The following is a 21337-nucleotide window of genomic DNA, read 5'->3' as shown; positions in this document are numbered from 1 at the left end:
GAGAGGAAAAATTGCCCTCAACAAAGCAACACAAAACGCGGTCAGGAAAATTCTCTCCCCAAAAGTGAACGCAGCGAAGTCCGTACAAAAAAGACCGTGGACCGGTAATCTGGTAAGCTCCCAGTACGGTCCCGAGCAAGCTTGGTAAATAAGAGATTTATTACACGACCGCCAAGGTTTAGAAAAAGGGCCACGAACACGTTCTGGAAAATAAAAATCGCAAACAAGCGCGAAACTTCTGATTTGAAGCCGACTAAGACAAAACAGAAGAAAAAGAGAGCTGGAAGAAAAAAAAAGGAACATTTTATGTGAAAACAAGTTCTTTCTGAAACGTAAGCGATAAGACTACCACATAAAGTTCAAGAAAGATCGTGCGAGACCACGTACTGTACCTAACACTAGTTAAGGCCGGCTAGGGCTGCAGTCGACTCTGCCGTCGCACCAATGCGCTTTTAACCACAGTTAAAGTTCTGATTAGCCTTTGGATGACGCGTGTTATAAAGGATAAACATGATCAATTTCGTATTGTTCTTATGGAAATATTTTTCTTTGCTTTGTATTGTTCAGCTGTTTACTTTGTTGGTTTTTGCATGTAGTTGGCTCGCCCTGGGCTGTTTTCCGTTTGTAACTGAATTAAGGCTAGTTTTCAATTGTGCATTAGCATAAGCAACACACTCAGATTTTACTTTTAATTATGCGACAATTAAAACAAGCGGGTTGAACCTGTTGGTTAAGCTTGCGTATGACTATATTTAGTTTGTTTTAAAAGAAATCTTAGTTTGTATTGTTGAAGAACATCGAAGCATATGTCCTGAGCTAGCAATTTGCTTTGTTGTCTTGCTTGTTGCATGCACGGAACATGCGCGGGATATCATTATATGCAAGGGACATATTATTATGTTCAGCCCCAGCCGGACCCTCGACGTAGGAGATTTTTCTCGAGAAGAGCGGGCAGCTGCAACAGACTAGCTATCGGAGAATATCCCCGGTTTAAAGTAGCCTTAAAGTATGTCATTTACCATTTTTATTCTATTGTCAGTCACTGGCTTTACAGTGACAGTACTTTTCCTCTTCAAGAAGTGGATTTTTGTAAACAGAAAACTCCAAAAAGAGAAACCTTCCGATCCTAAAGAAACACAAGCAAGTTGGAACAAAAAGTCGGTCAGAAGACGATCTCGGATTGTTTCACGAGTAGACCAGCCGCTGCACGCAGGCAACAATGATAAATTGTCTTGCTCGACAGTTCCTCGAAGCGTTAACTATCACTTCACAAGACAGTGTAACTACAAATGTGGTTTCTGCTTCCATACTGCCAAGACTTCATTTGTTCTGCCTCTAGAGAAAGCTAAACAAGGATTAAAGATGCTTAAGGATGCAGGTAAACAGGTTGGCCCGGGACAATCAACACCAGATATACCAGACCCGTCAAGGTAGTGAGAGGAAAACTTAGTCAGTAACTTTTTATGTACCAACTTAGAAGTTTTTGTGTGGATATCAAGGTAAAGAACTGTCAGCTAAAACTTCATCTCTTGATGTTAAAATCCCATCTCTTCAACGGGTGGAAAATAGTATGATGTCAAACATCGGCCATGTTATTATTATATGGCCTCTATCTTGAAGCAAAGTCCAACATCTGATGTCTAATAACGTTTTTCTTAGTACCGTGCTAGTTCACTGCTCGAAAAGCCAAATATTCGGGCCCGAATTCGCTCGAAAACGGATTGGCGCAGGCCGCGTATGCCGCAATGTTCTGACGTATTCGATTACGGCTGACTCGAAATACACCTAGAATATTTTATAGGAATCCGGCCTGTTTTTCCGTATTCAAATTTAATACTCGTGAATGACTCGATGTGTTCGATAAATCATACGGGCCACGTTTTGGTAGATTAATGTTGCATTAGATGTTCTTCGAAGGTATAGCGATCATTTATGACTCGAACATTTTCGAATACTATCAGTTGTTCGAGAGTTTGCGACTGGAACACGAGATGCACGACGCCACTTCTGACGTGAACGTCTTCGAATACTAATGAATACGTCAAGTATGCTCTATGAATACGAAAGTTATGACACATTTTTCACAGCCAAGGATATCTTGCGTCTTCAAGAACGGCTTTTATGCAGGTAGTATACGCTACCGCGTAGTTCAGTCAGACAACACGCTAATGGTCCGAAGCGTGCGACTGGAACACGAGACCCATGCGAAGTATGAAACGTGTTCATGTTTGAATACCGAGGCATACGTGAGGTTTTAAGGTATTCTAAACGACACACTTCAAGTGTTCTGTGGTGTTCAACTGGAACACGAGACTCATGCGAAGTATGAAACGTGTTCATGTTTGAATACTGAGGCATACGTGAGGTTTTAAGGTATTCTAAACGACACACTTCAAGTGTTCTGTGGTGTTCAACTGAAACACGAGACTCATGCGAAGTATGAAACGTGTTCATGTTTGAATACTCAGGCATGCGTGAGGTTTTAAGGTATTCTAAACGACACACTTCAAGTGTTCTGTGGTGTTCAACTGGAACACGAGACTCATGCGAAGTAGGAAACGTGTTCATGTTTGAATACTGAGGCATACGTGAGGTTTTAAGGTATTCTAAACGACACACTTCAACTCATGTATCGTGTTCGACTGGAACAAGAGACTCATGTAAAGTATGAAACGTATTCGTGATCGAATACTGACGCCAACGTGAAGTACCGAGGACCCATACCAAAGCTTGTATATCCCCCAAACTGTGTTCAAACTGCCGAGTGTAACACACTTTTTAATTCCTTTGGATTCCTAACAAAACCCACCCTAAAGAAAGAAAATTACCAGGACAATATGCATGTTATCCCAACAAAAAGTAAACAACTGCCGTTATGACATCTTCATTTCATTTCAAATGATACTTTATTCATAAATAACAAAACTTATATTGTTACTTGTTCATGTATGTTTATTTTCATCGAACTATGGAAGAATTTACATTGCCAAGACCCTATGTTATGAAAAAGTATAAGGAACCATCTGAGAAGCAAAACCTAAAAAAACACTATAACATTTTGTATGCATTTACTTTATATTTATATGCTGCTTTGTTACGAAAAAGCATAACCATCTGAGAAGCAAAGTCTTTAAAAAACACTATAACATTTTTTTTTGCAAACTTTATAACTACATGTAGATGCTGCTGTGTTATGAAAAGGCATAATGAAGCATTTGATAAGCAAAGTCTAAAAAACCACCTCTATAACATTTTGCATGCAACTTTCTAACTAGATGCTGCTATATTATGAAAAAGCAGGAACCATCTGAGAAACAGTCTAAAAAACACTTACATTTTGTATGCAAACTTTAGAACTAGATGCTGCTATGTTACGAAAGAGAATTAAGGATGAATTAATGAATTGCTACTTTGCATATTTAAGGTAAAAGGTAAAGTCTGCATACGAGCCAAGTGGCCCATCAGGCCGGAGCTTATCCTGGTTTCTGTAGCATGAAGCGACTAGGAGTATTTCTACTCCCCCCTGGATGGGATGCTAGTCCATCGCAGGGTTACCCCCAGCATTAAGTTCGCCGGTACCCATTTATACACCTGGGTGGAGAGAGGCACTGTGAGAGTAAAGTGTCTTGCCCAAGAGCACAACACAATGTCCCCGGCCAGGGCTCGAACCCAGACCGCTCGATCCGGAGACGAGCGCACGAACCATGAGGCCACCGCACCTCCCTTACTTTGCATATTTAACATCAGTATTATTTTGTTTCAACAATTGGGACCCTCTTAACATTACCATATACCTTTAGAGGTGTCTCACACAAAAGGGATGTAGTGCATCCGATTTAATCTGTAGACACTGTATGTAAACCCCATATCAAATTACAACTTATAGAGCTGGCTATCAAACTATACCAAGGACTTTCAAATAAAATGAATTGCCAAATTTTCCTAGACATTTTAGTGCTGGAGTCCAAATAATTATTATTATTATTATTATTATTATTATTATTATTATTATTATTATTATTATCACATCTTGAAAACTACATGTACAAGTCAAAGCGAACTTTGTTTCTTGCTAATTTAATTTTTTTTCTCAGTTTCTGGACACAAAACGCTAAAAAAATTGCCTGCGTGTTGCCATATTCAATCACAGTAAAAAGTTACAGAACATTTCCAAAATAGGATTAAAGAATGGTGGAGTGATCATTCAAAAATCACTCTCAGAGAAAAAATATTTCAAAATAAAAATTAACCCGCATGGATGATAAACTAGCTACTGTCCAAAATTTGAGGCAGACTCACTTTAACTTAGCTTTCAAAGAGTGATTTGGATGCTCGCATAGAGAAACCCTGAAAAATTTGACAATTCATTTTATTTCAAAATTCTTGGTATATATGCGTACGTGTAGATTGATAGCCAGCTTTATTGGCTTTAATTAGACATGCTAAATGGCGTGGGTGCAAGACACTCTGAAAGATATAGGGTAACCTCAAGACAAAGAGCTGAAAATTCAAACCAAGATCTGAGATCAACACTAAGTGTTGACAGGATTGATGACCAAAAGGTTTTAACACATTTGCAAAGCTACACTGTAAGCACCTGGGTTTCTAATGCATGCAAAAACATACTTGAGATGCCTTTTAGAGAAGAGAGAGTTGTGCTGCACATTAATCAAGTTTACAGTGCCAACAGTGTATGAAACATTGTGAGGGCCAGAGTTTGTGGGCTTAAAAACATTAGAAACGATTCAAGCAACAATGTTCAAGGTTACAGATTATGTTTCATTTTGCACTGGCAAAGGTAGGCAAGCTCTAGAAGCCTTTCATTTTTTGCTAGATACGATGCAAACTTTTCATGCATTAATTAATCCAATCAAAATTTGAGTATCAAATTCAATATTGTTCTGGATTTTCAGCTCTTAACCTGAAATGAGTGGCTAATAGCCACTCTGAACAAACAGAATGAACTGATTAGATATAACTTCATGTAGACATGCAAACAAATTCCTCCTTAGGCTAATAACCTAAATGAGTAATAGAACTCAATTTTCAATATTTACCTTTGGAAGGAATATGGTTGGTACAGTGGAACCTTGATTTAATGAGCCTCTATATAATGAGGTCCTCAGTATAACATGATTTTCATGGCCCCAGTAATAGTAGACTATACGGAAAAGAACCTTGATACAACGAAACCCTGTTATAGTGAACATACTTTGCCAATTCCGTGGCGCTTCATTATATCAAAGTTCCACTGTAGTTTGACATTACTATAGCAAATTGTCTCGAAATTTGTAGTGGTCATCAATGAAACAGGGTTTACAAGTACCTTAATATAATGTATATATAAAATAACAGATGACGAACTGATCAAATGTAGATTTGACTTGACATTTTATTACTATTTAGTTTTGTACTACACAACTTGTGTGCAGTACTTATCAGATAAAATTGCCAAATGGGAATTTACATCATTACACTGATTTGAAATACACAAGTGACCATTGGAAATGTGATAGTTACAATAAGCGAATGCTTTTACAATACAAAGGAAAGTTAGAAATTACGAATAAACTCTGTTATTATTGAAATATAAGAGAAGATTAAAAATTAAAAATTAAAAATTTAACATTTTTCAGGAGAAATTTGTTTGCACATCTACATGAAGTTCTCTAATCAGTTCACTCCGTTTGTTCAGAGAGGCTAACTCAGGTTTACAAATAATAAAGTACTCCTCCCAGAGGCATAGGTTACATCGATTTGAAGCGGGGTTATATGGGGCAGCCTCCAAGTGACTTTGACAATAAATCAAAGTTCAAAGTCACTTGAAAGATTTTAAAGCAAGCTGCCCCATATAACCCCACTTCAAATCAATGTAACCTATGCCTCTGGGAGAAGTACCTTTGTAAACCTGAGTTAGCCTCTCTGAATAAATGGAATGAACTGATAACTTCATGTAGACACACAAACAAATTCTTCCTGAAAAATGCTAAATTTTAACTTTTAAAGCTTTTGTTGTTACACAATAGTAACAGCATTTATCTATAATTTCCAACTTTCCTCTTTTTTTTGTAAAAGCATTCACTTATTGTAGCTATCATATTTCCAATGGTTGCATGTGTATTTCAAATCAGTGTAATGAGGTAAATTCACATTTGGCAATTTTATCTCATGAGTGCTGCACACAAGTTGTGTACTATGAAACTAAATAGTAATAAAATGTCAAGTCAGATCTACAGTTGCTCAGTTCATCATCTGTTGTAATCACGCTCTAGTTTACTACTGAGCACTCTGAGAACAGATCTGCAATTCACCTTGCTTATATATAAAATATATAGAGACTGACTTGTGAAATGCCAAAATTTGATTGCCAATATAATTTTTCAAAAGCTCTTACAAAAGTAAATTTTTAAAAGTCTCCATGGCCCCCTAAATAGTCATAAATACATACATGTATCTTGTAAGTCAGGGTTCTTCCTCACAGGTTTTCCTTTTTTTTCTTCAAGTAAGGATGCCAGGGATTATACATACATATAAGGTATTACCAATTTTACTTCATCCTATGATTAAAATACAATACGCATAAAAGGTTAGTTAAATTTATGTGTAAATCCACACTGGGAAACCTCAAATCAAGCTTCCAGTACTAAGGAAAATATCATAATAAATCAATCAGTAAATTTTACACAGTAGTTTGATTTAATGGTTTACATGTAATTCACCATCATTCCCATTGCTGTCCCTTTTGAAATCAAGGTTACATTAACTTCCAATGTATAGCTTCTGCTTGATAAAGAAACATTTACAACCAGAGGCAATTCCATACATCTTAAGCAAACTTTACAACTGAACTTTACCCTGGAAACTTAAGCTTAACTTACTCGTACGTACAACACAACCCGGGAAGACAACAATGGCTTACGTTTTACCTGTTGACTCGTACCTCCGTATATATCGATGTTTTTACCAGCTGTATGCCACCAAAAACTGCTTGAAATCGTGCACAGAGAACAAGTGAAGGTAAACTGAATTTTGTCCGCCAAAGTAGAGTTTTTAAACAGTGAAAAAGGACCAAGAGATCGATGCAAGCTTCAATATTTCACACCTTTCAAAAAGGACGCCAGAAAATGGCGCGAGAACAGAGAGAACCTGGTATCTAATGTGGAAAACCGCTGATCCGTGCTTGTTGAAGGTCGGACACTCAGAATGCTGATGTAGGTCGTTTCTCTCATTTCGTTACAAGTCGTTTCGAAACACATTTAAAGTCAATTTCGTTTCAAAAGTAACCTCGAGGAAAAAATCTGATTAAAGTGTTTCGTCTTCGTAATACGTTTTGTGATTTCTTGTTCAAACGTAATGCAATGTTGATATGATGGCAGGGAGTCGACTGAGGAAGCTATTGGGCCGTTATTTAGGAGTTTCGTTGCCCTGCGGGCTCCGGAGTTAAACTCATCCCACAGAGAAAAGATATTTTTCTAAAGGTCTCGGGAATTTTTCCGCTGAATACACCAAAACTTCTCCGAAACGAGCTTGATTCCTCTTACTAACCAAACTTTAAGTTTTTGTCTTAACATCAAGACAGAGTGCTCTTACCTGGAACTTTATTTCTTGATATTAGAATCCCATCTCTTTCACGAGTTAAAAAGGCAATGATGTCAAAACAACGGCCATGTTTGTCTAATATGGCAGCCATCGTGAAAGGAAGTGCAACTTTTGTGGTCTAGTAACTTTTTATGCAGTAGCTTGGTTGTTTTTGTGTGGATATCAAATTATAGAACTGTCACCTAAAACTTCATCTCTCGATGTTAGAATCCCATCTCCTTAATGGGTGGGAAAGAGTATGATGTCGAAGATCGGCCATGTTAGTCTTATATGGCCACCATCTTGAAACGAAATCCAACATCTGATGTCTAATAACGTTTTTCTTAGTACCTTGCTAGGTTTTGTCTTTACATCAAGAAAGAGTGCTCTCGCCTGAAACTTTATGTCTCGATGTCAGAATCCCATATCTTTCACGGGTTGAAAAGGGGATGATGTGTAAACAACGGCTATGTTTGTCTTATATGGCAGCCATCTTGGAAGGAAGTGCAACTCTGGCCTAATAACCTTTTATGTAGTAGCTTGGTAGTTTTTGTGTGGATATCAAGATATAAAACTGTCACCTAAAACTTCATTTCTCGATGTTAGAATCCCATCTCTTTAACGGGTTCAAAAGGGGATGAAGTCCAAACAACAGCCATGTTTTTCTAATATGGCAGCCATCATGAAGGGAAGCGCAACTTTTCTGGTCTAATAACTTTTTATGTGGTAGCTTGGTAGTTTTTGTGTGGATATCAAGATCTAAAGCTGTCACCTAAAACCTCATCTCTCGATGTTAGAATCCCATCTCATCATCGGATGGAAAAGAGTATGATGTCAAACATCGGCCATGTTAGTGTTATATGGCCGCCATCACGAAACGAAGTCCAACATCTGATGTCTAATAACGTTTTTCTTAGTACCTTGCTAGTTTTTGTCTTTACATCAACACAGACTACTCTCGCCTGGAACTTTATCTCTCGATATTAGAATCCCATCTCTTTCATGGGTTGAAAAGGGAATGATAACTGAGTGTAATATGGCCGCAATCTTGAAACAAAGTGCAACTTTTCTAGCCTAATAACTTTTTTTGTATTAGCTCAGTAGTTTTTGTGTGGATATAAGGGTAAAAAAAAACTGTCATCTAGAACTTCATCTCTCCATGTTAGAATCCCTTCTCTTCAACGGGTGCAAAACAAGAGTGTGATGTCAAACATTGACCATGTTAGTCTTACATAGCCGCCATCATGAAACGAAGTCCAACATCTCATGTCTAATAACGTTTTTCTTAGTACCTTGCTAGTTTTTGTCTTTACATCAAGACAGACTACTCTCGCCGGGAAGTTAATCTCTCGATATTAGAATCCCATCTCTTTCACGGGTTGAAAAGGGGGTGATGTTGAAACAACGGGCGTGTTTGTCTACTTGTGATATGGCAGCCATCTCGAAAGGAAGTTCAACTTCTCTGGTCTAATAACTTTTTATGTAGTGGCTTTGTAGTTTTCGTGTGGATATCAAGATATAAAACTGTCACCTAAAACTTGATCTCTTGATGTTAGAATGCCATCTTCTCATCGCTTGGAAAAGAGTATGATGTCAAACATCAGCCATGTAAGTTTAAAATGGCCGCCATCATGAAACGAAGTCCAACATCTAATAACGTTTTTCTTAGTACGTTGCTAGTTTTTGTCTTTACATCAAGACAGACTGCTCTTGCCTGGAACTTTATCTTTCTGTATTAGAATCCCATCTCTTTCACGGGTTGAAAGGTGGAAGATGTCAAACAACGGCCATGTTTGTGTAATATGGCCGCGATCTTGAAACTAAATCATGCAACTTTTCTGGTCTAATAACGTTTTTGTATTAGCTTAGTAGTTTTTGTGTGGATATTAAGGTAAACAACTGTCACCTAGGACTTTATCTCTCGATGTTAGAATCCCGGGTGGAAAAGAGTATGATATCAAACATCGCCCATGTTAGTCTTACATAGCCGCCATCATGAAACGAAGTCCAACATCTCATGTCTAATAACGTTTTTCTTAGTACCTTGCTAGTTTTTGTCTTTACATCAAGACAGTTAACTCTCGCCTGGAACTTTATCTCTGGAGGTAAAAAATTATCAACTCTGTGTATCGTGAAGACAAGTGATGCCCTTACCAATGTACTTTTACACAAAATAACTTTGAACGGCTATAGACTGATACTGAGTACATGGCACAATGTTTTTCTTGTTTTAATATATGACAGCATTTATGAAAACCGTGTTAAGACTTTGCACCAAAATAGCGGGCATGTTTTTGGAAAATTGTTCAGATATAAATATATGATAAGTTGTGAAAATGATCACGACCATAATAGAGATGGTTTATACAATATTTAGTCTAACCAAGTCTCAATTGAAATGGTTATAATAACAAATTATGTTTTTCATTTTAAGGTTTGGAGAAAATCAATTTCTCTGGTGGAGAACCCTTGATCCACAAACGTGGCGAGTTTGTGGGAGAGCTGACACGCTACTGTAAGAGAGATCTGGGACTAGACTCTGTCACGATTGTGTGTAATGGAAGCTTGGTTACGGAACAGTGGTTTAAAAAATACGGTAAGCTTTCTTGCAGTTTTATAGCAGATAATATCTAACGTTAGTACTAAGGATACATAGGTGATTCACTGAAGAGAGAAGCACGGTTGCCTGATCATTAATTCAATGGAATCTGAATCGAGCGGCCCGTGCGCTAGCAATAACTGGAGTTGTGTACGATCTTCTTTCGTTTTCTTGTACGCTTATATTTCTTATTTTTGTGCACGCTCTTCCATACATTCATTACTTGCAAAAAATTTTGGACGATTTAAATTTCGGACAGTGAAACCGTACGAAAGTTTTAAGCATCCGAATTATTTATATTAATTCTTGGGCGATGTCATCACATATACGTAAGGCCAATATACGTGCTAGAGCAAGAACTTGGATTAGGCTTTGCTCTTTCCTTTTATCACTGAAAGGGAAAATGTTTGTTTCTGTTATGGAAAACATAATGCAGAGAAATTCCATTCTATCATTTTCACAGATGTTGTATCATTCTCACCCGTGTTTTGCAGGCGAAAATTTACTTTACTACGTTTCAGAAAAGTGTACGCAATTGTTGTCCGAAACTTGCCGAACTGGGATAAAAAGTGTCCGAAAATTAAGCGTCCGAAATTTTTTGCATGTTACAGGATTTCGTGTGGTCCAATTCTGTAATATTCACATTTGTGATTAAACAAATCGGAACATACCGAATTGGACTCAACTCAGTTCGAAAAACAGTACAAATCGTACATAAGGTGCTAAAATATCACATTGCGTTTTAAGGTGAATTTCTGGACATAATGGCTGTGTCGTGCGACAGTTTCAACGAAGAGAAAAATCGTCAAATTGGACGCCATCAGTCTGGGAAGGACAACCTGAAGTGTCTACGGAACGTACGGGATTGGTGCAGGAAATATCACGTGGCTTTCAAAATTAACACTGTAGTTAACGTTTACAATGTTGATGAAGACATGAATGAGAACATTCAAGAACTCGCTCCAGTTCGATGGAAGGTGAGCAATATATTCCGCGAGATTGTAACTGATTATGATATTGGTAACAACTTCGGAAACGAATATCACACGATAACGCTGACGATGATAATAACGGCAACAATAACGATGACGATAACGATGATAATAGCGACAATAACGATGACGGTAACGCTAACGATAATAATAACAACAATAACGATGAGGATAACGATAACGCTAACGATGATAATAACGACAACAATAACGATGTCGATAACGACAACAGTAACTATAAATGATATTAAGAAGGGTAATGATAACAACAACTGTTTCAATAATGTCTAACCTGAGCTCAAATGAGCGATGGTTGATTACTAGAAATTATAGAGAACCATGGAAAAGTCATTAGCATGGTACGTAATCCATATAAGGAAAAACTGAATCAATTGCAAATCTAAGAAAATTACAAATAAATGGTTAAATGCATATGTATTCAATTTTTTCGATTAATCGCCGGACCCCGAAAAAACACCGGGTATCCAAGGTCGAGTTTAAACAAGCCTCTCTTGAACGTTTATTCGAGGTGCAATAAGGTATCAGGCCGCACGTAGGCTAAATGCATGGCTATCAAACTAATGACTTAAAAACTCTGAGAAGTCTAATAAATGCCTTGTTCATCAGGCCAAGGCTCGTTAAATCGAGAAGATATGCTATTTTATTTTTTCACTGATGCCGGGTTCAAATTCAAACTACTCACCCTTTTACAGGTTGTTCACGTACCTTGAGGAATATTTTTTTCATTTTCAATACTCAGGTATTCCAGTGTCTTCTGATTGAGGGAGAGAACTCTGGCTCAGACGCCTTACGAGACGCAGAAAAGTTTGTGATTTCTGATGATACCTTCAATATGTTTGTCGAAAGGCATTCCAAGTTGTCATGCCTAGTTCCGGAATCAAATGCAAAGGTGCAATAATTGATTGAATCAGAGAGACTTGAAGTTGATTTGTGCAGCATAGAAGGGTTTTCAATTGAGTGTCGTAAAACCAATTCGAAACCAATTACTTACGAAACGCCATTGAAAACCGCTCTCGTATAGAAACGTAATGGTTTGATATCACAGTAACTGGTCTTATAGCACGCACCTTTTACTCATTCGAAAGACATAGTGCGGACAAGATGACAAAAGGCCAAAAACAGCGTACAGATATAAGTTTTGTCACTTTTTGCAGTGCCAGTTCAGTTGTTTCAAAGGATTGACCTCGAATGCAAAGAAAAGTTTAATAAAAACATAAATTTCGGCAGCATGTATTCGAATTGCGCTAATGAACAATTTTTTTTGCAATAGAACGGCGGTTTCTTAAACCGTTCTTAAACCGTGGCTCTGATAGGGTCTGATAGGGTAAAAGTGTTTCTTTGTTTCATTGCTTTTCCTTTCGGAAAGGTATCTCAGCAATTCTTCATATTTTATTCTATTTATAGAGATGCAGAATTCTTATCTTATTCTGGACGAATACGTAAGTATCAAGACGGCTTTTGCGTTCGAGTACTGGCCGGAGTCGCTCCAGTATTGTGGTTTTGGTCAGGAAACTTTTCTTTTGGTGTACAGATGGGCCATTAGTCTGATTAATCGCTGAGGGAGGGGAGGGGGAGAGGCAAAACCTGGGATAAACTAGCATCTTACAACCTTACATTTAGAAAGATCATTCTTGGGTTGGACGAATAAAAAATTGGACTTGAACCATTTCTCCAAACAGATTGACTTCCCTTGTTACAATTGCTCTAACTGAGAAAGTTAATCAGACAAAAAAAGATAGAAGTATCTAACTACGACTTATTTTTTGTATTCACCTCTGCATGTCATTTCAGATGCGTTTTCTGGACTGCAGATCTGGAGCTAAAGTTCCATCAAAATCCTTGTTGGATGTGGGAGTTAAGAACGCTATTGATGCCAGTGGCTTTGACGAGCAGATGTTCTTTAAACGAGGCGGTAAATACACATGGAGCAAGGCTGAAATGAATCTAGAGTGGTAGACTAATCATGCCATAAGCCAGTTATTAACCGGGCTGAATATTTACATTGGTAGTTGTAAGGTAGCTCGTAGACAGAGGAGTATATTAGAAAGATAGAAAACACTTTTTCTCTTCAAATTAAGGATAGCAGAAATGATAATAAATAATAATTTCCTGTAAAGACTGTTTTCTCCGTAACAACTAGTTACTGATTCTGTTGGTTTACCTTTTCTTTTGTCTCACGTTTAACTTGTTCTTTACTGTATATAACATTATGTGATTGTTGAAATGTAGTAAGCCGGGTCCCCCAGGGCCGTAGCTAATAAGAGACAGACCGAGGCACTTGCCTCAGTCATTGTTTTTCGTTTAGTTGTTTATAGTCAACAGAAACACACTAAATATCTAGGAAGAGAACTGAACCATGGACATTACCTCAGTCGTAAGGTGCTTTCCATTACGCCAGATTGACCGGTTAGAGACCAGCGGAAATACCCGACGAAAATGGAACGACATTTTCCAACCAAGAGGAATGGCTCTTACCATTGTTTATTCCTTTTCCTTTTCCATAAGTGAAGAGAACCGGTTTGTCACAATATTCTGACCGAAATAAGTGGACCACCTCCATTTGACTTCTAACCGAAATTTCCGGAAGCTTTGGCATAATGGAAAGCACCCATAATTTTTTCCTAGCTACGGCCCTGTGTCCCCAGTTAGCGTTCCCCAGTATGCTAGATGATTTGACAGAATAATAAAAGTTCTTACATTTATGAATTGTTTGAGCGTCGCGGATATTTTTCTCGAAGCGAGCTTGGCTTTCGCAGCTTGACTTGTAGGAAGTGTACAGCATTGTGTTTTCCGGTTCTTAATGCTCAGTTTTTCTCGGTCGTGTCTTCAGAGGAATATTCACCTGGTTTGTACGCGCCTGTCTTTTGTCTTTGTCGGTGATTTGTAAACCACACCTGAACCTGAAAATGGTTAAGCACATTGACTCACAGAATCCCACAGTATCCTAGGCTCCCTCGCAAGTAACCGCCAGTTGAACTTTCGTAGAAATTTACGTTGGGTGGCCAAACGGACACTCAACTTTCCCTACAAGTACACGCAAGTCGCGGAAAAAAAAAATTCAAGGCCGCCATCATGAAAACCCCGCAGGCATATCCTGTATTTTATTCGCTAATAGGTTGCTATAGTAAAGAATGGACGTCACTCAACTTGCGTGTAAATTCGAGTTGATCAAATACAGCGCAAGTCATCGCTAGTCAACGCAAGTGCACGCAACGCTTGGCAAAACGGACTCGCAAGTAGATTTTTAGGCATAGAAATATAAATAAGCCCCCTTTTCTCCAAACTCGTTCCCAGTGTAAAGTGGGATATTGAGCATGACAGTGTACTGTTAATCAGCAACATTTTCACATACATGTACGCTAACTAGAGAATAGTTAGCTTGCGAGCAGGCGCTGCGGCACGTGCGAAGGCGAAGCTGCGAGAGGGACGAATAGGCGAGCGAAGCGAGCTGTCGAGGTTACTGACGTTTCAAATCGTAAAACACGTTAGCTGTTTTCGCGATTGCCCTTCCGGACATTAGGGATAACTAAAGAATGTTTACCCTCGACAGATTTACCTGACGTTTCTTCAGCTGCAGTGTTGAAGAGATTATCCTTACTGTCTCGGGCTCAGGTCTCCCGTTGCACTTAACAAACATCTCGTCCAGCATAACCTTCTGCCACTTCATGATTTTAGCTGGTTTCTGTGTTTTCCTGATTTTTGGAGGCGTTGGCGACGATGTTGTGACTGCGGCTGTAGCAGTGCGCTTTCTTTTTAAATTTGTTTTATCCGCCCGGCTGTCCAGAAAGAACTGTCTTGCAGTGCTGTTACTTAGAAACTCTTTCATCTTCATCCACATCACCTTCCCAGTTCCTTTGGGTAAGAATGGCGGAGGTCGCTTTAGCATGTCAGTAAGATGTGATTTTGAACGGCCGATATACTTGGCGAACGCTGAACGCGCAACACCATAGTTATCCAACCACTTTGCTAAACAGTCAGCAATTTCTGGAGGGTTTTCCGGCTCCGAATCCTTATCTACCTCTTGACCTCCATCTTCGACTGCTGCATTCCTCGGTTGGTCAGAAGGGCAACTCTCACCATCTTCATTAAATTCTTCGCTTTCTTGATCTTCACACTGAGTGGTCGGAATCTCATGGATCTCAAATTCAATTGATTTCTTTTCGCGGATTTCACGCAGAGTCTCCAGCAACGAATCCTTCTGATCCTCACACACTTGAATTTGAAAGCTGTAGTTCATCTCTTTTTGTATGAACGAGAGTGTGATAAACACTTTGTCTAAGCGCTTGAAGTCTTTTTCTACACAATGCTGTTATTATCTCTTTACAGCTTTCGAGTTCAATATTTGCAGTACTTCTGACACCGCCGCTGGGAAAGAGAGGAATCCGAATGTAGTTTTTTTTTTGAGCTGTAAAAAAATGTTTTTAAAACAAACTTAATAAACAAACCTGAAGTTGTAGAAAGCTGATGGTTCAATGAAACCGGTGTGCTGCATCAAGCGGACTGACACAACAACTCGGCTTTACCTAGGCCAAACGTTCGGCGTAGAAACCAACCGGCTATCCGCAGAACAACCTTCAAACATTTGGCCTCAATCCAAATGGAGAAAAATGAAGAGAAAAGAACCGGCAAAACTGATAAACTATTCCAAAGCGTGGAACAAAATCGCACCTCAAACGTTCGATTGAGTAAAATTATAAATTATGAAGCGATATATCAAAACTCACGGAAATTAGTAATTTCGAAACTAGAATTCTTGATTGATACTTGACTGTGAGACTAGCCATTGTACACTACTTTCTAACTGGAATTTTGCGATTTTGACTCGGTCGGCGACTCAAACTCACAGTTTCTGTATTGGCTTACGTGTTCGATTTCGTTCGATAACTAAACAAAATCGAATCCATTCGTTCGATTTTATAGTTTGATAACAATTTTGTTCGATTTTGAAATTTCTTTACCAAAAGCTGGCAAAAACTCAAGCTATCTTTGGATTGATTGACAGAGCAACCTTTATAAAACATGTCTCATGTCTTACCTCTTCTAGTAGAAGTTTTCCTGGATCAACAAACAACAAAGACAAAACGCTAAAATGGCTGACACAAAGAACTGGGTTCCAGTCTGCTCACGGTAACAGGGAAAAATTTTACATTAGACTGGACTCGCGAATAGAAACCATCAGGATCGAAACGTTTGACAACCAATACTGCAAAGAAGCTAATGATAAGTCTAAACGTTGATATTTTTATTGCGTTAGAAAAACTTGAAATAGAGGTCAAATGATAGCCAATGGGCAAGTCGATCTACTTAAAAAATTTTCTAAAATAAAAAGGCGTTTTGACTAGCTATTACAAAAGAATTGTAAAATTCATGCCCAAGTTTTATTACGTGAATTTTTAACTTGAACTTTCAATGAATAACGCTCGGATGATCCGATCTGATTGTTATAACAGTCCGACCTAGTCCATCTAGTCCAGTCCAGGCCCGTTCAATTTTTTTCTTAATTTTCCTATCTACCGCAGGCAGACTGGTTTCGAGGCTTTGAACGAACGACGCTTCGGTTTTCCTGTAGTTGAGGTAAGATATTGTTTTTAAAGATTCTCTTTGGTACTCCATGGGCTTCGATTTAATGAAAGAAGGATCGGGGTTACAGACTGCATGTTTTGTACGACAGATGGGTGGAGAATCAAAGCTTTTTCTAGACGTAAATATTGGCCGGTTTCGTGTACATAACCTGACATAACAGGTCATATAAACAGACATTTACCATTTTGTTGTCTTGCTTTGCTGACACCTCCCACAGAGATAGAACGAGACACTCCCAGTGAATGCTCGATTCGAATATACCTTGCCACTGGCATGAATAATTAAATGTTCAGTTCAACAGCCAACCAATATATTCAGTTGCTCTTTAATTGTCATCTGTCATTTGGCCCTTAAAAATAAAGTCAAGAATTCAATAAGTGATGTCAATTAAGACCGTTCACCCCGCACCCCCCTCCCCCCCCCCAAAAAAAAACACTTGTGATGAACTCAAACTTGGCAAAGTTGACTTAAAAAACATAATTTTTATGCACTGGGTTGGGTCTAGCCAGAGACAGGAAAATGTTACACTTTTGGTCACGATGCATGGGCCTAAGTTCTGTGCTTGCTCTGTAAATTATGGCACGTAGCCAAATATTTTCCCATCTGGGCCTCCCACAAACCAATGAAAAAACCTGGATAAATTTGCTAGTGTTCACAGGACTCCCACTTGTAAGGATCACACTAGATTAAGATAAGTAAGAATTCTTCTTTGTGGAATGTTAACCCAACATAAGTATTGCACCATGTTAAATCATTACATTGAATCAACCCAAAGAAAGTCATGATGCATTTCAAATGATAACAAAATATTGAATTTAACTTGAAAAACTACTGATTAGTAAACTGATACTACTGGTAACTTGCTTTTTTTGTTAATTTTCAGGAAATTGAACATTCTTTTCTGCCAAAGTAAATTCATAAACAAGATGCCTCCAAAACGCTATGAATGCAAGGAATGTGGCAAGTATTTCAGCAAATCAACACATCTAAGAGATCACTTACGAACACACACAGGAGAAAAGCCTTTCAAGTGCGAGCATTGTAACAAGTGCTTTAACCATTCAGGAAACCTTCGAAAACATAATAGAATACACACTGAAGAGAAGCCTTTTAAGTGCAAGCACTGTGAGAAGAGCTTCCGCCAGGCAGCAAACATGCGACAACACACTAGAATCCACACAGGAGAGAAGCCTTTTAAGTGCCAGCATTGTGACAAGTATTTCAGGCACTCAGGGAGCCTTCAGAAACACAACAGATTACATACAGGAGAAAAGCCTTTCAAATGTAACCATTGTGACAAGAGTTTTAGGCAAGCAACAGGCCTTAAAGTACATAACAGATATCACACAGGTGAGATGCCTTACAAGTGCAGTCATTGTGACAAAGGTTACAGTACAGCATCAAGCCTTCAAGGACATGTCAGATCACACACAGGCGAGAAGCCTTTTAAGTGCGAGTTTTGTGACAAGTGCTTTAGACATGCAATAACTCTGACCGAACATAGACGAAAACACACTGGAGAGAAACCTTTTAAATGTGAATATTGCTCTAGATGTTTCACCAAAGCAAACAACCTTCAGCAACATATACGAATACACACAGGTGAGAAACCTTTTCAGTGCAAGCATTGTGACAAGCGTTTTGCCAGGAAGGGAAACCTTCAACAACATAACAGAATACATACGGGAGAGAAACCTTTCATGTGCCCACAGTGTGGCCGGTGTTTCCGTCATGAAAAATCTATTCAAGTTCATCTGAAAACACATGTTGTTAGTGAGGTGTCTGTTAATGATAGTCATTATGGTAACCTTGTTACACCTGCTACCCCACAAGGCAGACCTGGATCCATGCAAGACAGACTTGCATCCATGCAAGACACGGCTGCATTCCCACAAGAAAGCACTCAAGCCACACCAGCTTGTATGATTGAACTGTTGGATTTGTCAGATGCTAATGGTATTTGGTAGCGAAACCTTACTTTAGAAACACTACAATCATATGGAATTATTACTTTATTTAGATAGGTGAAAAATAAACAGTGAGGAAAATGAGTCCATGGCAAGAGTCAAAACCATAACCTTCTGGTCAGATGCTTTAACCACTGGTCACCCAAGCATAATATAAGGGTTTGTATGAAGAACTATGGCTGAAATATCAGAGTTTGTATGGAGATTAGGAGATGACATTGAAATCAATAAATGTATGTGTAATTTACCTAATAAAGACTCTTGAACATTCAATGGTGTCATTTTTCTCATCCTGGCTATTTAAATGAGATTTGAGCAAATTTTGATAATTAGCCTATGGTGTTAAATATATTAAAATTTGCTCAAATCACCCCAGGATGAGAAAAAATGACACCATTGAATGTTCAACAAGCTTTATTGATTTCGATGTCATATCCTAATCTCCGCATAAACTCTTATATTTCAGCCACAGTTCTCCATACAAACTCTTATATTATGCTTGGGTTACCTGTGCTCTAACCTTGAGCTACAAGGACACCCATAAGGAGCTAGGTCATTCACTTTGTTTGTACATGAACCTTATAAGTGAAACGTTTTGTTCCTACTGGGTACAAGAAGAGAAATAACTAGTTTATGAACTGTTTAGTTGCGTTTGAGTTTGATCATCGCTCTTTCTCTCTGAATTTCTGTAGAGGATTTCTATGGTACTCATTTTGGTGTTTTCAAACAGGAGAATTAATGTTGGTAAAAGAAAGGAACTCATTTCCCAAAGAAGAAAAATGGCATTGTTTGGAAACACCAATGTGGCCTGTGGCTGCTGTGACCATAGACATAGTTAATAGGAAACATCACCTTATAAGTGAAACGTTTTGTTCCTACTGGGTACAAGAAGAGAAATAACTAGTTTATAAACTGTTTAGTTGCGTTTGAGTTTGATCATTGCTCTTTCTCTCTGAATTTCTGCAGAGGATTTCTATGGTACTCATTTTGGTGTTCTCAAACAGGAGAATTAATGTTGGTAAAAGAAAGGAACTCATTTCCCAAAGAAGAAAAATGGCATTGTTTGGAAACACCAATGTGGCCTGTGGCTGCTGTGACCATAGACATAGTTAATAGAAAAACATCACCTTATAAGTGAAACGTTTAGTTCCTGCTGGGTACAAGAAGAGAAATAACTAGTTTATAAACTGTTTAGTTGCATTTGAGTTTGATCATTGCTCTTGCTCTCTGAATTTCTGCAGAGGATTTCTATGGTACTCATTTTGGTGTTCTCAAACAGGAGAATTAATGTTGGTAAAAGAAAGGAACTCATTTCCCAAAGAAGAAAAAGCTGAAGTGATTTTTGGTCGGTATATCCCAACATGATTTATATAGTCGAGCACTGTACTATTTGGAGTAAAGTTAATAAATTCAGGAAAAAGGGACGAAGTTTTGGGTTCTTCTACTCGCTTTGGAAACTGCTCCATCGAACTATAGCACAAAAACGGCTTCCTCTACCCCTTTTATACATAAGCTTAAGTTTAGGCTAAAGATGGCACGGCACATGCCTTCCGATACCTTGTTTCTCTACGTAATCCCACAAAATCACCAATTAATGCGTGAAACACATTTTAGACCACTAAGTCAGTACAGTTTAACCAGGTAGTTGACCCACAAGATTTTTTCGGGTACTTGCAGCACATTGCCAGCACCACCATTTTTGTTCCTCCCCAGATCGCTCTCGGCACGCTCCACTCGTACTCGCCCTAGTCCACACTCGCCGGAATCGCTCGCCGGTTTCTTGTTTACGCCCAGCAACCCAATCAGGATCCTGTTTACAGGCTAGCTTCACTGGCGTTCGCTTAATCATAAATCACAAGTCGTGTTATACCCTCTGCATACTGCGTGAGTTCCATGTGGCTTTCTTCGGTCGCTCAAGAGACCATGATCTGTCATGATCTCCTGGTTCGCTACTACACGTTCCCATTGGATATCTATTTTCGCGCGTTTTCTATCTTCCCTTTTCGTTCCCATGGTCCTTTCCCTCGCGCGCCCTTTTGCTCTCTGTGTGGGTTTGCCGTGTCTTTTATCATATCTCCGCTGGTTTTATTTGTTAACCCGCAGCTCGCCACTGTGCGTCCCCTAAATTTCGTTCTTCCTTCTTCAAGTGCTTTTGATGGTTTACACCCCATCTGCCCCTAGTAAACTCAAGCGCGCTACCTTGTCCTTTGAACACTATTCTTGGGCCTCTGTGGCTTTTAAATCATGTTTTTCCAAAGCCACCTTTTTCTCGTACCAAGGGCTCGCCGACTAACAGGGAAAGGCAGCTCTGGGCACAAGAATACAAAAAATATGGAAAGGAAAATAGCTCGTCTCGCTACGGAGAAAATACTTTCTGTTTCTTTTAGAAAACGCTACAAGAGAAGAGAGGAAAATTGCCTTGACCACTCGTTTATGTCAATTATCAAAACGTAAATTCTCTCCAGTTCGTGTCATCATTACGTCAACAGCATTCTGAACCTTGGAAGCTCTCCAGGTTTCGGTCGCGCTATTTGCATTTGAAAGGTAAGAGGTTACCTTACTTTATACTTGATTGTTAGAAAAGTTTATTATTTTAG

General features: G+C 38.7%; 3 protein-coding genes across 4 annotated transcripts; 2 read left to right on the top strand and 1 right to left on the bottom strand.

Moving 5' to 3' along the window:
- Positions 1–695: 695 nt before the first annotated feature.
- On the top strand, positions 696–13159 carry LOC145470847 (S-adenosylmethionine-dependent nucleotide dehydratase RSAD2-like). The gene is made up of 6 exons (XM_081454726.1): positions 696–1378; positions 10013–10174; positions 10925–11154; positions 11930–12079; positions 12597–12629; positions 12982–13159. Exons 1-6 carry the CDS (start codon positions 1009–1011, stop codon positions 13144–13146), a joined length of 1110 nt encoding a protein of 369 aa, XP_081310852.1. The 5' UTR covers positions 696–1008; the 3' UTR covers positions 13147–13159.
- An 835-nt stretch (positions 13160–13994) lies between these two features.
- Positions 13995–15572, bottom strand: LOC145470848 (uncharacterized). Its single transcript, XM_081454727.1, has 2 exons — positions 14747–15572; positions 13995–14090 (listed from the first exon to the last, which is right to left on the bottom strand). Exons 1-2 carry the CDS (start codon positions 15425–15427, stop codon positions 13995–13997), a joined length of 777 nt encoding a protein of 258 aa, XP_081310853.1. The 5' UTR covers positions 15428–15572.
- Positions 15573–16320: 748 nt separating this feature from the next.
- Positions 16321–21193, top strand: LOC145470334 (uncharacterized). Of its 2 annotated transcripts, XM_081454176.1 has the most exons (3): positions 16321–16764; positions 17657–18375; positions 18607–21193. In XM_081454176.1, the coding sequence occupies exons 2-3, from the start codon at positions 17700–17702 to the stop codon at positions 18738–18740; spliced, it is 810 nt and encodes a 269-aa protein (XP_081310302.1). In that variant the 5' UTR covers positions 16321–16764; positions 17657–17699; the 3' UTR covers positions 18741–21193. The 2 variants fall into 2 exon arrangements, with proteins under 2 accessions (XP_081310302.1, XP_081310301.1); XM_081454175.1 differs by having other exon boundaries at positions 17657–21193.
- Positions 21194–21337: the final 144 nt, after the last annotated feature.

The sequence above is a fragment of the Orbicella franksi genome, chromosome 15 (genome assembly GCF_964199315.1).
Source record: "Orbicella franksi chromosome 15, jaOrbFran1.1, whole genome shotgun sequence".
Lineage (NCBI taxonomy): Eukaryota > Metazoa > Cnidaria > Anthozoa > Scleractinia > Merulinidae > Orbicella > Orbicella franksi.
The sequence above is the reverse complement of the archived record's forward strand: the minus strand, read 5'-3'. Positions and strand labels throughout refer to the sequence as shown.